Below are 15,812 nucleotides of genomic sequence, written 5' to 3' on the forward strand. Positions count from 1 at the left end.
TTAATAATAAACAATAAAATACATTTCTTTTACCAATGTATTTTTACTACGCCATACTATAGTTTTTAAAATATAATTTTTCCCCGTAATATAATTTTATTTCGTTGATCGTTTTATTTGATTATTTTTTATGTACTCTATTTGCATTAATGGCATTTTATTTAACTTATCTTGCTCTTGTCAATATATGTAGTTTTTGTCATTACAAGGAAGCTCACTGAATTTAAATTGCTAAACTAAAACAGGAGAATAAAACATTTATTTTATGCTGTTTTAATAGGTTTACTGAATTTATTGTATATACTAATGTTTTATTCTCTTTATTTGCACACATTGCAGGTCAGCTGCAAATGCTTTGTTAATTCAAATGTACAATTTTGATCCAAACAATATAAAATGTGAGGTTACAATGATTTTACAAGTGCTTTGAGTCTCATTTCATAAATTCATCACATAATGAAACTTTATTGCCACCACAAATAAGATTTACAACAAAGAAAAACACACCCAACGAAATTAAATGACAAATGGTTCACGTCAGTTATCAGTTTGTCTTTCAGCCTTATATATGCTAAAAACATTTGGCAAAGTAATGAATAAATATGGAAATTTGTAAAAAAATTAAATAAAAAAAAACATGCTTCATAAAAAAAAAGTACTGTTACTCAGTTAATAGTTTTTGACCTTGGTTTTTCGTTTGGGTCCAGAAGTTTTAACTATGCCAGATTTTCTAAAATGTACACTTTTGTCTTCTAGATGTGTAGAAACGGTCTCCTCTTTCTGGAATTCTTCATCGTCAGAGGAAAACTGAGTCAGATCCACGATGACGCTTTCCACTGGCTTAGAACTTCCTTCTATCATGGAAAAATCACACATCAGACCTTTCCTCTCGATCACAAGCTCACAAAATACAGAAAGTAGACACTGAGAAACCGGACCAGAGAGTTTGAAGTAGTTTTAAAAGCTTTGAAGGGTGTGTGATTACTAGGAGGTTTGTTAGAGTGTAGCTATGCAGTTGCTAGGGTACTCGGGATGGTTACTAGGGTGTTATGCAGTTGCTAGGGTACTTGCTACGGTGTTTTGGATGTTGATGGATTGAAGGATGGACGGAAGGATGGATGGATGGAAGAAATTATGGATGGACGGATGGAAGGAAGGAAGGATAGATGGATGGATGGACGGAAGGAAGAATGGATGGACAGTAGGGTGGAAGGATGGACAGAATGATAGATGGAAGGAATTATGGATGGACGGACGGAAGGAAGGATGGAAGGAAGGATGGACGATAGGATGGAAGGAAGGACGGAAGGATGGATGGAAGGAAGGATGAATGGACAGAATGATGGATGGAAGGAATTATGGATGGACGGATGGAAGGAAGGAAGGATAGATGGATGGATGGACGGAAGGATGAATGGATGGACAGTAGGATGGAAGGATGGACAGAATGATAGATGGAAGGAATTATGGATGGACGGACGGAAGGAAGGATGGAAGGAAGGATGGAAAGAAGGATGGACGGTAGGATGGAAGGAAGGACGGAAGGATGGATGGATGGAAGGAAGGATGAATGGACAGAATGATGGATGGAAGGAATTATGGACGGACGGACGGAAGGATGTAAGGATGGATGGAAGGACGGAAGGATGGACAGAATGATGGATGGAAGGAATTATGGATGGACGGACGGAAGGATGGAAGGAAGGATGGATGGACGGTAGGATGGACAGAATGATGGATGGAAGGAATTATGGACGGACGGACGGACGGAAGGATGGAAGGATGGATGGAAGGACGGAAGGATGGATGGATGGTAGGATGGACAGAATGATGGATGGAAGGAATTATGGATGGATGGAAGGAATTATGGATGGATGGAAGGAAGGATGGAAGGACGGTAGGATGGAAGGAAGAACGGAAGGAAGGAAGGTTGGAAGGATGGATGGAAGGAAGGACGGATGGATGGATGGATGGAAGGAAGGATAGATGGAAGGATGGATGGAAGGACGGAAGGAATTATGGATGGACGGATGGAAGGAAGGACGGAAGGATGGATGGAATTATGGATGGATGGATGGATGGAAGGAAGGATGGATTGATGGAAGGATGATTGAATGATGGATGGATGAAAGGAAGGAAGGATGGACGGATGGATAGATGGAAGGAAGGACGGACGGATGGAAGGAAGGACGGACGGATGGAAGGACGGACGGAAGGAAGGATGGAAGGAATTATGGACAGAATGACAGATGGATGGATATAGTCCATCTATCTATCTGTTTGTCATCTATCCATCCATCCATCAACATCCAAAATTACCTAGCAACCACATAACAACACCCTAGCAACCATCCTGAGTACCATAGATAGATAGATAGATAGATAGATAGATAGATAGATAGATAGATAGCATCTATAAAATATAGTTTCATAATAATAATATTGATATCCTATTGCATGTTTCTCTATTAGTAGATCAGAATGTCTTTCTCAAGTCGATATAATGAATCTCTATATGATCTCACTGTGTTTGAGAGGAAGTGGATCAGACTCGTTGTGTTTGTCATGTCTCACGGCTCTCCAGGTGCTGTCAGACAGAAACTCGATCTCCTCCACGTCCTCGCCACAACTCTCAAGAACTTCACACAGCACACTACAGACAAGAGCAAAGATAAAAACACTACATAAAAGCCCTGTGTCCACCAAAGCGTTTTGTCACGCGGCTGCCGTATTTTTCCAATTCTTTTACCGGTCGCCGACAGTTAAAAAATGTTCAACCTTGGCGCTCATTTCTTTGGCAGGAAAGAAAGACATGGATATCTTGGATGGCATTGGGATGAGTAAATTATTAGGACATTTTCATTTTTGAGGCGAACAACTAATCCTTTAAATACATTATTTCGCCTCTAGATGGCAGCAAACATGCAAGAAAATCAGTAGCAGCCAAGAGTGTAATCCATCAGCCGGAAACTGAAGCCTCGCGGGAGCCGCCATTGTAGCAGAACTTCACCTGCTGTTAGCATTCCATTCACTCCCATTCATTTTGGCGTCACTTTGACAGCGAATAACTTTACATCTGAGGCGTCCAAAGACTTCATTTGTCCATTATTTATTTCTAAATAAACACGACAATGTATAAAAGGCTCCATTACTTTGTATCTTACGTTATGGCCCAGTAGAAGCCATTTTTGTTAAAAACAGGCTAACGATTGCGTCATAACCACGCGACTATTATGTCGCACAGTAGAGACATTACCGTATAGACAGGAGGAGAAGCTCGCAGGCAATCGGGGGGGACGTCCCGTCAAGGGAGAAGCCCATAGATAATGAGTCCATAAAAGCAACGGGACAAAATATTTCAACAACGTTTTTGGGGAATTGGAAATAATTCGTTATGTGGCAAGTATATACATATGAAGTGATTAACGTTGGCAATTTTCACGCACAGCTACCAGAAGATTTACGTCTGTCAGACAGGCTGCTCACGTCATCAAGCTTAGTTTGAGTCTGTTTGAGTCTGCGCGTCAGGAACGGAAGTGCTCAAAAATCGCTAAAAAATGGGCTTCAACTGAGTTCCAATGAGATGCTCTGTCCACTTCTTATACTGTCTATGGTAGCAGCGCAGGGAATGTGTGGTTGCACGGATGATTACCTGTCGATTCGCAGCGCATCATACGGGGCGTGTCTGTGGCACACGGGGCAGATCCAGCGGGGCTTCCTCTCGTTCATTTGAAGATAGAAAGAAGCGTCGAAGCACTGCAGGTGAGAACATCCTCGGGCCCGACAGGGAACGCTCATGCGCATCTTTACTAGCTTAGAAACACATGCAGATTCCTGTTCATCATGTGAAGCTGCTCAAGTGCTACATTAAAGGTCACCTCACTTGACTTATATATGCAGGTCTTTACTATCAAACATACATCATGTCATTCATAAGTAGTGGAAATAACATTTTGCTTCTGAAATATTTATTATTCCTACTTACTGGACAAATCAGTGATATTTGTAGACGTGTTGTAGTGATCTCACTTTCTGGATCGGAGCACAATTTTTCAGAAACTATCAACGAAAAATAAATTAATCAATTGGAAGAAGTCACTCACACACACTCACACAGACACACTCACACAGACACACTCACACAGACACACTCACACATAGACACACACACACACACACACACACACACACACACACACACACACACACACACACACACACACACACACACACACACACACACACACACTCCTCAGCGTCTGCAGAGCTCCTGCTCTCACACACACACACTTTTTCACCTCGGCATCTGCAGAGCTCCTGCGCTCTCTCTCTCTCTCTCTCTCTCTCTCTCGCACACACACACACTTTCCCCTTTCCGTCTGCAGAGCTCCTGCTCTCTCTCTCTCTCACACACACACACCTCTCCGTCTGCAGAGCTCCTGCTCTCTCACACACACACACACACACACACACACACACACACACACACACACACACACACACACACACCTCTCTATCTGCAGAGCTCCTGCTCTCTCTCACACTCACACACACACACACCTCTCCGTCTGCAGAGCTCCTGCTCTCTCTCACACACACACACACACACACACACACACCTCTCCGTCTGCAGAGCTCCTGCTCTCTCTCACACACACACACACCTCTCCGTCTGCAGAGCTCCTGCTGCTCCACCGAGGTCCTGCGCAGATCATCCAGCAACTCCTGAGACGACACCAGCCTCACCAGATACACAGCCACACAGTAATTCTACACACACACACACACACACACACACAAACACTCTAATTCTACACAGACACAAACACAATAATTCTACACACACACAAACACAGACACCAGTAAATAAGTAAATAACCTGACAAATGTCTTGAAATATATCGTCTGAACAATGTTTTGAGGTGTGACTGTAGTATAAGCGTAATAATTGAATTATTCAACGCCGCGGTTGCATTACCAGCTCAGCTGTGCATAAATATACCAGGATAACCCAGCTTCTCGAGACTCCCCTGCTTCAGAGAACAGGTAAAGTGCTGTATGTAACTTTTTCACTCTACTAAAGCATAAAAATACTATATGTTTTCAGATATTTAGGACACATGCTAAGTTCACATACTCGCTTCTCTGAAAAACACTTTAAAATGTGTATTCCAGGTGGGAATGTGTGTTTTTGTTTTGGTCTGTGTGACTCCGCCCACTGTCGGTTCCCGGGATGCCAGTTGGCGGGAAACACAGCGTATTACAGCCAGCAAACAAACTGGGTCAGAGATTGCAGATTCCACTCAACCTAAAAAGCCTCGGTATCCATCTAAAAATCTCTATGAACGAAAGCATATTAAAATGCGGATAAATCAACTCATCAGTTTAAAGTGTGTGAGTCTCCTCTTTAAAGTGTGTAAACCCCTGTTGCGAGGCCTCAATCTGGCAACCCACGACGATCTCTGATATTTAGAATTTGGACTGCAATACCTATTTCGACCACTAGCTGTCATTCTTACAGACTGCACATTTAAAGCAACACCAAGTGACTTTTCCTCTGCGGTCGCCCTACAGGTTGGAAGCGGAATTGTCCATTACCGCTGTCGTAAATAATTTATCCTACCACAGCCGACTGTCGCACGCGCACGCACACGCTCTCTGTTTATCAGCACCGGCTTTCGAATCAACAATGGCCACAGACAAGGTAGAGTATGATGCATGATTTTATGAAAGTATGATGTATTGCGACATCACAAACGAGCAATTGTAGCAATTGTAACGCTTGCCGTAAAGCAAGTCAAATTTGTAGTTTTCTTATGTCTCATTAGAACTACAGAAACGCGACCCGATCTGGCAATCTTACATAGCGTGGATATATCAGATAAAGGACCGCAAAGCTGTGGCATAAGTGCATTTCACCAGGTCACGACTTGATGAACCACTGAAACCATTTTGGAAACATTATTTTAAGGTAAAAAAATCTCTGTGCTGCTTTAATGATATGCTGAAGCCTGCCCACACGTTGATCTGATTGGTTACAACTTACAAGCAGAGGTGTGGTGGTAAAATAAGAGGTGGGTAAACTATAAATTCTGGTGGACCACGATGTGGTCACCCTGTAAGGTGGGCCACTGCCTACCGGTGTATGTGTATCCTGTTGACATCGCTATAGGCTATCATGTGATGGTACCACTAAGGGTATCACTGGTTGTTCCCTCATCATAGGTCACACAATCACTATTCAATTCATACATTAATCTAAGGTCTTGTTAAAGAGACTCAAGAAGGAATAATATATGGTTGAAATCTATAAAGTTTACTAAATGACAAAACAGAGAGGACAAAAATATTTAAGAGAGATGTGTTACCCATATGTGTCTGTCATTAATTTGGTTGTCAAAACAACAAAACATAGCTTTCATTTTAAGGAATCAGGATTAATAGCCTGTGTATTTAATTTAGTCAGGACTAAAATACTACCCAGTGTTATTTTACATTTGATTACTTTATTCAGTCTCTGTAGTATTTCTGAATACTAGTGTTAGACCTAAGCAGAACTTTTCTCTTTATTGGTATCTTTATTCTATTGTATTTATTTGAGCTACTTTTTCAATTTAATTCAAAGATTGAAACCAAGCTTCCTTGTGTTGTGTAAATTCTTAAGAACAAAATTACCCCATTGTAAAAATGCAATGAGTGAGCATACATTTAGGCGAAATAAGTGTAATTAAAAAAAAAAAGTCTGAAACTCCCTCTTCAAATTAAAAATTCGGTAAACGCTATTTCCGAATTTTGGGAGGTGCGCCTACGGCGTTTAGGTGCGTTTAGCCTCCACTACATCCCTGGTTACAAGATAGTTTGTGACGTCAGAAACACCAGCGATTTCAAAGCGTGTTTTTGAGACTGTCTTTGGTTCACTGCAGTTTTAAGGAGAAAATACTCAGCAATGCTGTCGACTTATGAATTTACACATGGATTGTCTTAAAGCATATTAAAAACACCACATAGACATATAAACAACATTAAAAGCTGGATTTTCACCACAGGGGGACTTTGAGTGCGTCGATTTTTAAACATGTTTCCCAAACACTCCCCATCACTCAAATGAATAGACACGCCTCCTCATGAATATTATAATGTGGGATTCATTCTGTAAGACAGACGTACCTTGCCGAAGTTTCCCCACATCACTGAGAAACGGTTTGTGAATGAAACGTACAGCTCGGGTGTGATGTCGATCGGACAACACGGACGAGAAGGTTCAGTCCCCATTTTATCGGATGAATAGGAACACTGCAAACAACATAAAAATTTGACTAAATTAAACTACACTGTAAAAAATCCTACAGTAAAAGAGTGTAAAAATGCTTACCTTACTACACAGTGAAAAACTGGACAGGACATTTAAAATAGCCTACAGTTAAATTTACAGTGTTTGGAAGTTAAAAAGCACCATAATAATAATAACTAGAATGTACATTTCCTGAAGAAAATGTGACTGGTGCTTGAAGGGGCAACTCGCCACTCGGTTGCTAGGGTGTGGTACACGATTTGCATACGAGCCAACAAACATGTCTGTACGATGTTCTGGTGCTGAGATATAACTTATTCATGTTGTTCATGTGGTGGCTAGGGCATTGCTAGGGTGTTCTGGGTGGTTGCTAGGTGATTTCTAGGGTGTTCTGGGTGGTTGCAAGGGTGTTGCTAAGGCGTTGCTGGGTGTTCAGGGTGGTTGCTATGGTCTTGCTAGGGTGGTTGCTATGGTGTTGCTAGGGTGTTCGCTATGGTGTTGCTAGGGTGTTGCTAGGGTGTTCTGGGTGATTGGAAGGAGGTTGCTAAGGTATTCTGGCTGGTTGCTAGGGTATTCTGGGTGGTTGCTAGGGTATTCTGGGTTGTTTTCTTATCAATTATGCACAGTAGTGTTTTTATGTTACATCTAATGTTGTTTTCTTGCATAATTTTATGTTATCATGATGGTGTGTTGTATTTATTTTTATGAAACTGAATGCACTTTATACATTTACGGAAAAGCTACTCAAGATGAACTTTGAACTGAGCTTTCTCTTTATCACCTGTGTTAAAAACATTTTAAACAGTATAAATGAATGAGGACATTAAATGAATGAGGACATTAAATTAATGTCTTGGCAACTGTGATAACTAACAAGTGAGGAAAACTACTAAAAACCAACAATGGTTCAAAACTTCAATGCCTTTTAACACTGTCCAGACAACTGGAATCACAGGATATGATTATTTATATGTAAACTTGGCCTGGCAACATGTGATGCAGAAGATTTGAAGTTAACAGCACCTTTTTGTTGTCAAGCATCTAATACTTTATCTGCCATACGTCACCTGTACAGGACAGTTCACGTGATTAACTAAAACACTGATGTTCGGTGGATACTGATCTTCTTCAACACCGACACTCTCGCTGTAACAAATCCTGAAAGACACATTTAACAACATTTTCAGAATAAATGCGGTTGAACAGCAATACATGTCATTTATTTTATTCTTCTGCAGTAAAGATTCACCTGAGCACCACCCGAACAGACTTCGAGCCAGACTGAGACGTCCTAAAGGAAAGAAGAAAAAAGCTTTAAAATATCTCAAGAACACAAGTTATAATAAAACAATTATACTGAGGACACTGTGATCAAATACAATACGAGGCGCAGAAGCTGTAAACATGGTCAGACTAAGAGGAGAATCAATCACGAGAGTCATCTGAATCAACGTGAATCAATCACGAGAGTCATCTGAATCAACGTGAATCAATCACGAGAGTCATCTGAATCAACGTGAATCAATCACGAGAGTCATCTGAATCAACGTGAATCAATCCCGAGAGTCACCTGAATCAATGTGAATCAATCACGAGTCATCCGAATAAATGTGAATCAATCTCGAGTCATCTAAATCAACGTGAATCAATCACGAGAGTCATCTAAATCAACGTGAATCAATCACGAGAGTCATTTGAATCAAACACGAGTCATCCGAATCAACATGAATCAAACACGAAAGTCATCCGAATCAATGTGAATCAATCACCAGAGTCATCTGAATCAACATAATCAAACACGAGTCATCCGAATCTATGTGAATCAAACACGAGAGACATCTGAATCAACATGAATCAAACACGAAAGTCATCTGAATTAATGTGAATCAATCACGAATCATCTAAATCAACGTGAATCAATCACAAGAGTCATCTGAATCAAACACGAGAGTCATCCAAATCAACATGAATCAAACACGAGTCATCCGAATCAATGTGAAACAAACACGAGAGACATCTGAATCAACATGAATCAAACACGAAAGTCATCCAAATCAACGTGAATCAATCACGAGAGTCATCTGAATCAACATAATCAAACACGAGTCATCCGAATCTATGTGAATCAATCACGAGAGACATCTGAATTAACATAATCAAACACGAGTCATCCGAATCTATGTGAATCAAACACGAAAGTCATCCGAATCAATGCTAATCAATTACGAGTCATCCGAATCAACATAATCAAACACGAGTCATCCGAATCTATGTGAATCAAACACGAAAGTCATCCGATCGATGGGAATCAACCATGAGAGTCATCTGAATCAAACATAAGAGAAATCCGAATCTATGTGACAAGAGTCATCAGTCTGAATCATGGACTCAATTGGTCATTCAACTCACTTCCTCGCGAATCGACTCACTCTGGTTTATCTTTTCAGAACCATTAACCATTTTTAAAATGCACATTTGGTTCAGTTTTCTTTTCATTTGAATTCTGCATTGCATGCATCACTCTTTTAGGAAAATAATAAACAGATGTGCCCAAAAGTGATCTTTTGTAAAGTTACTGAAATTTGAAAATGCATTTAAATTTTATAACCCCAAATACTGCAAAAATGATGTTCGTCCTCAGTATTTTTGTCTAGTTTTCAGGACAAATATCTGAACGCTCTTAAATCAAAATACATTTGTTTGAGAAGTAAAATAACTTAAACTTTCTGAAAAATGTATAAAAAAAATTGCATAAAACAAGAAACAATATCTGTCAGTGGGGTCAGAAAAATCGATTTATTTTAGAGAGAAAAACAGATTATTTTCTGACCCCATGTTTTTTTGCATAAAAGCATAAACACTTTATTTGGATACATTTTTCAGGAAACAATTAATATCTTACTTTATTTTGCTTCTCCAGTAAATGTTTCTTGATTTAAGAATGTTTATATATTTGTAATGAAAACCAAGAGACAAATACTAAGAGAGAAAACCAATTTTGCAGTCAAGATATGCTGCAAAAAATGTTAAAAAAGAACAAAAAACTTGCAGATCTATTTCTGCAATGAACGTATACAGTTTATCACACAATATCGACATCCCTCACTACAAACATCAGCACAACACTGTCCATTAATGTTCAGATGAATGAATGAAGACGAGAGAAACTCACCGGCTCTTCTTGATCTGAGTCTGTTGATTCGCATTGAGATGAATCAAGAAATCTGAGATTTGCATGATTCCTCCACACGTGGGCACTGAAAACATGAGAAAATACACACTAATGTATGTTTTCAACATCAAGAATTTAGGTTAAAATTTATCTGAATTAAGGAATAGGTTTGATTACTTAATTTATAGTAAATCTGCAAATCAATGTGAATGTCAATGTGAATCAAACACGAGAGTCATCCGAATCAATGTGAATCAAACACGAGAGTCATCCGAATCAATGTGAATCAAACACAAGAGTTATCCGAATCAACGTGAATCAAACATGAGTCATCCGAGTCAATTATGAATCAAATACGAGAGTCATCCGAGTCAATTATGAATCAAACACGAGAGTCATCCTAGTCAATTATGAATCAAACACGAGAGTCATTTGAATCAATGTGAATCAAACACAAGAGTCATCCGAATCAATGTGAATCAAACACAAGAGTCATCCGAATCAATATGAATCAAACACGAGAGTCATCCGAATCAATATGAATCAAACAGAAGAGTCATCCGAATCAATGTGAATTTAACACAAGAATCATCTGAATCAATGTGAATCAAACACGAGAGTCATTCGAATCAATGTGAATCAAACACGAGTCATCCGAATCAACGTGAATCAAACACGAGAGTCATTCGAATCAATGTGAATCAAACATGAGATTCATCCGAATCAATGTGAATCAAACATGAGAGTCGTCCGAATCAACGTGAATCAAACACGAGTCATTCGAATCAATGTGAATCAAACACGAGAGTCATTCGAATCAATGTGAATCAAACATGAGAGTCATCTGAAAATTATTGCGATACTACAAGACATATGATAAAAGGTTAACAAAAAATGAACTGTTGATTAAAATGCTAAATTTGATATTACATTATGGCTGTAAATGAATAGTCTTGGACTCGGTGCTGGAAACCCAATGCAGGACAATAGAGACACCAGAATAACAATATTCATGATCAGAAGCTGAAAATACACAATTATTTTAGACGAATACGCTTGCACTCTTTCACTGACTAGATATATTAACAATAATGAAAACCACTTATTACTGGTAACATCAGACATTTGGCATTAACAGGACACACAAATATTCCTCCATTGCATTGTTATATATTAAATATAGTAGTTTAATGTAGTACTGACACTAAAACTCACAGTAACGCCCAGTAATTTTAATTTTGGGTGAACTATCCACATTGTGGCATTTTTGTATTGCGATATATTGTTACACCCCTAATAAGTTTAAGTTTATTTGAATAGGGACAAGTATGTTACATAAACTCATGTTCCATACTACAACAAGGGTTAATCCTTATTAATATGAGATCCTAAAAACTGAATGCATGATTAAAACCATTACGCATCATCATCATCATCATCATCATCATCATCATCATACCCAGAGGCGTCGGGGTGAGGACGGTGTCCAGCGTGTGATAGAAGGGCAGTTTGATCATCTGTGTTTCCTCACACACAGATACGGGCGACACACACTCCGGCATGGAGATGATGTGGACAGGACTGGGCTTGGTCCTCGAGTCTCGGGAGCGCTGTCGGAGTGTGTGAAGCTCTCGGATGAAGGACAGAAGCTCAGGAGTGCACTCGTTCAGCAGGAGATCGGACACTCGCTTCAGCAGCTCCTTCTTCAGCCCGACTCGACTCTTGCCCATCTTAGAGAGGACAACACGGAGATCTGTGACCCGAAACACCTCCAGCATCACCTGTGGGACACGGAGAGACCGAGGAATTTACACTGGGATTTTGTGCGTCCTTGTGGACATTTTTGGTTTTTTCAGTTTTTTTTTTAAATCACTTTGCCTGTGTTAATGCTAACTGCATAAAATTTGGCACAGGTGTGTATTTTTATTGTAATTTTACTATTTCACCGCCATTTCCTTTAAAAAATCTATTTTGCACTAACTACACAAAATACTCCCACTCAGCGCCTTCGCGACTAAAATGGCCCCATTGAAACCCATTAAAACTGCAATTTTTAATCCCAGGGCCATTTAACTATAAAATGATGCAATCTTTGTTAAGAGGCTTTCATTCTGTTGGCAAGGCTTCAAATTGTAAATTTTTAAATTTTTTATCAAATGGTGCAATTTTTCCAGGTTTGGCCTATAAAGCAAATACTCACTTTATTCCTGTTTTCTGCTTCGGTATATTATAGAGCCAATTGGATAAATTATGCAACGATATTTGTGTGGGGGTGTTGGTATGGATGTCTGAGTGTGGTTTGTATGTGTACTAAAAAAAAAATGTGTGTGTGTTTGTGTTAATATTTGAGAGAGGAAAAACTCAACTGCAAATCTAAAATCCAGTCACTGTGTGACCAGTGGAGTTTTGCTGGAAACCAGTGGGGAAAATCTGTTACTGCGCCCCAAAAAAAATCTTATATAAATGTTGGAGTTCAACATGTTTCATAAAATATATATTTTATATAAAATAATGTTCATAAATAATTTTCATGAATTTAAACCTATATAACTTTTTTTTGGATTTATGTATTAATTGTGTTTTACTTCAGCTATAATCTGCTACGGCTCTTCTTTAAAACGATAACAAACTTAAGTCTGTGCTCCCAAGATTCAGTTTTTTGACATGTTTATGTATGCGTAACTTTATTTAATTGATGCACAAGGGAGAAGATGAATTTCAATTATTATTCTCAGTGAGGGTTTATTGTTTCCCCATTTAATTTTCTGTGTAAGATCTTGATGGTATGTAAAACATATCTGTATTAAAACTATATTATAGGCTGTTTAATGTCCTGACAGTGTAATCGCAGATAAAAACTGGGAGCTGTGAAAAATACGCCGGTGTTTTGCCTGATGAGAAGTTTATCTATGTATCATCCTTTTACTCTTTTAATTCATTTTATCATATATCTATTTTAATTCTTTTTATAAAAGTTTTAATTTTCCTTGCTTTTATTTTGTGATTATTTTAATTCCTTTCTGTGTAAAGGACTTTGAGTTGCCATAGTGTATGAAATGTGTTGTATAAATAAACTCGCCTTGCCAGCAGAATTTCAGCAGTAAAACGATTATAAAACATAACACGCATGAAACAGAAAAAATGGGAATGGCAAGACATCTCAAAGCTTTGCTTTGGCTAACGAAATTGTAATTAATAAACTGTATAAAATTAAAATACAATATGAAAACTAGACTTGTATGAAAATACAAGAACACTATGAATCTACCTTCATAATATAATGGCTTTCGTCTTACAGTGTGGTTTGTCAGTTTTACAGTGTGTATATATTAGTTTTAATGTTTCATTTGTTACCCAACAGTGCAACAATGCAAGTAGAGGGCTAAAAACAATTTTTTACACACAAAATGAACGAGCTAACACAATCAAGGCCCGCGTTTCATTTTAATTAATGAAAAAATGTAAAATGAATCTACTTACTGTAGCTTCCAAAACATCCGTGGACATATTCACGCAGAACTGGGAAATATTAAAAAGGAAAATGTTTACCGTGAAGCGAAAAAAGTTAACTGTTATTCAGGATCAAAGCGGATGCTTCATCATTCAAAGTCTGAGTCACGTGACGTGTAGTGCATGCTTGTAAATTATTTACAATGCGTGTAAAACGAATAATTAAATTTATTATAAAGTAAACACTTTGATCTGCTTTAAAAATTAATCACACTTTTCTGTTTAATTGAAAAACAAGATGAGTTGGTCTGGCTCACTCGCCTCTTGCAGAGATTAGGATCGTTCGACTGGAACAGGTTCAACTGGGGACGCGCGCGCGTGCACGCGCACAGATAGTTTTACCTGGTTTTCCAGCAGATGTCGACAGATTCATGCAGATTTCATGGATCACAGATTAAAAACGAATATTTCACCAGTTTTATACAGTGGTATGCATAATAAACCGCTTTGATTTTGAAGTGTAGCCTATTCCCGTGTTTTTAACGCAATTTCAAAGAATTTTAACATACTTTAGTGTCAAGCATAAATTCTGATCACAAATAACAACAGATGTAGATTATGTTAAAGTAGCAGTTGCCTACCTAAAGGAAACATGAATTGCAGAGTCATTTACATTTTTTCAACAAGTTTTTTATTTATTGATCTGCATATATAATTTTATAATTGATCTGTTTTACATTGTATAAAAACAGTTATCTTCTTATTTTACTCTGTTGATTTTATTATCTTAGATCTCTTGCTTTTACAACGAGCTCTGACGCCTCATCATTTTCCCTTGACATAAAGCAGATATGTTTATAAGCTCATGAACTTGTAACATTTTAAACAGATTTAGAAAATAAAAATAAAATAGAAAACTAATTTTGACTCTGGTGAGATAATTCTTCTTCTATCCTCTTGATTTTATTCCAGTTGAATGAAGCTAAGAGATCTTGATCAAATTCAATCTTGAAGAAGGAATAAATCTTGTTCTTTTAAAATTGTGATCGCAGGGCTTGTTTGGAATTATACAAGGTGTGTGACTATACTAATGAACTCCATAAAGGTTTATTCTGGTTGAGAAGTTTCATCCTGGATTTCTGACTGATCTGAAATCAACATTTTGTATTGGCTGAATTGTTTCAAATAATGTTTTTATTTATTTTTTACAAATGATTATAGCAAAAGAGAACAACTCTGTTTGTAAGTGCATCTTCTTAGAATCATATAAATTAAATTTAGTGAATTTTTAATAAAGTATTATTATTTTTATATAGCTTATATTGTAATATTGTCTTTGTATTGCACATTATGCTGAGTTAGGAGCATGAACTTGAATGTCGGGAATCTGATGCCTTGCATTGGACATGTAGAAAACACTTTGTCTTCGGTGATTAAAGTCCATAAAGATTTAAGTGGCAACCACAAACTTTATTACTGAAATAAGCAGAACATGATATAGTGACTATGAATTATTACAAATATGGCTGATATTCACAATCAACTAACATGAATACCACGCGCCTCTCCAAAACAACAATTAGAATAGCAAATGCTTTATTGTTTATTTTTTGCTGACTTCTTTAACTCAAAAATATGACACAGGAGTCTATCAGCTTAATAAATAAAATGTAATGGGTATGGGCCTCTTTTAATGTAATATAAATTTGAATTATGCCAGCTCTCTTCATTTGACTGGTAGCATGAACCTCATTAACATATCTTTCCCTCTTCATCATGTGCTTTCATTGTTGACTGCTTACAATTAGGAAACAGATGAAACGTCTATAAATTAATATAAATGAAGTGTCATTATTGTTACTGGTGTCATTGTTGTTACAGTGCGACAGCAAATGGATG

The 15,812-nt window shown here is 38.0% G+C and overlaps 1 protein-coding gene across 1 annotated transcript; it reads right to left on the reverse strand.

The window, feature by feature from the left end:
- Positions 1 to 445: 445 nt before the first annotated feature.
- Positions 446 to 14,265, reverse strand: pias4b (protein inhibitor of activated STAT, 4b). The gene is made up of 11 exons (XM_077222162.1): positions 13,944 to 14,265; positions 11,923 to 12,244; positions 10,464 to 10,548; positions 8,541 to 8,582; positions 8,359 to 8,449; positions 7,168 to 7,293; positions 4,665 to 4,770; positions 3,986 to 4,059; positions 3,653 to 3,813; positions 2,526 to 2,653; positions 446 to 854 (listed from the first exon to the last, which is right to left on the reverse strand). Exons 1-11 carry the CDS (start codon positions 13,968 to 13,970, stop codon positions 670 to 672), a joined length of 1,347 nt encoding a protein of 448 aa, XP_077078277.1. The 5' UTR covers positions 13,971 to 14,265; the 3' UTR covers positions 446 to 669.
- Positions 14,266 to 15,812: the final 1,547 nt, after the last annotated feature.

Source organism: Siphateles boraxobius, unplaced genomic scaffold (genome assembly GCF_051911475.1).
Source record: "Siphateles boraxobius isolate OS27281-9 unplaced genomic scaffold, OSU_SipBor_1 86, whole genome shotgun sequence".
Lineage (NCBI taxonomy): Eukaryota > Metazoa > Chordata > Actinopteri > Cypriniformes > Leuciscidae > Siphateles > Siphateles boraxobius.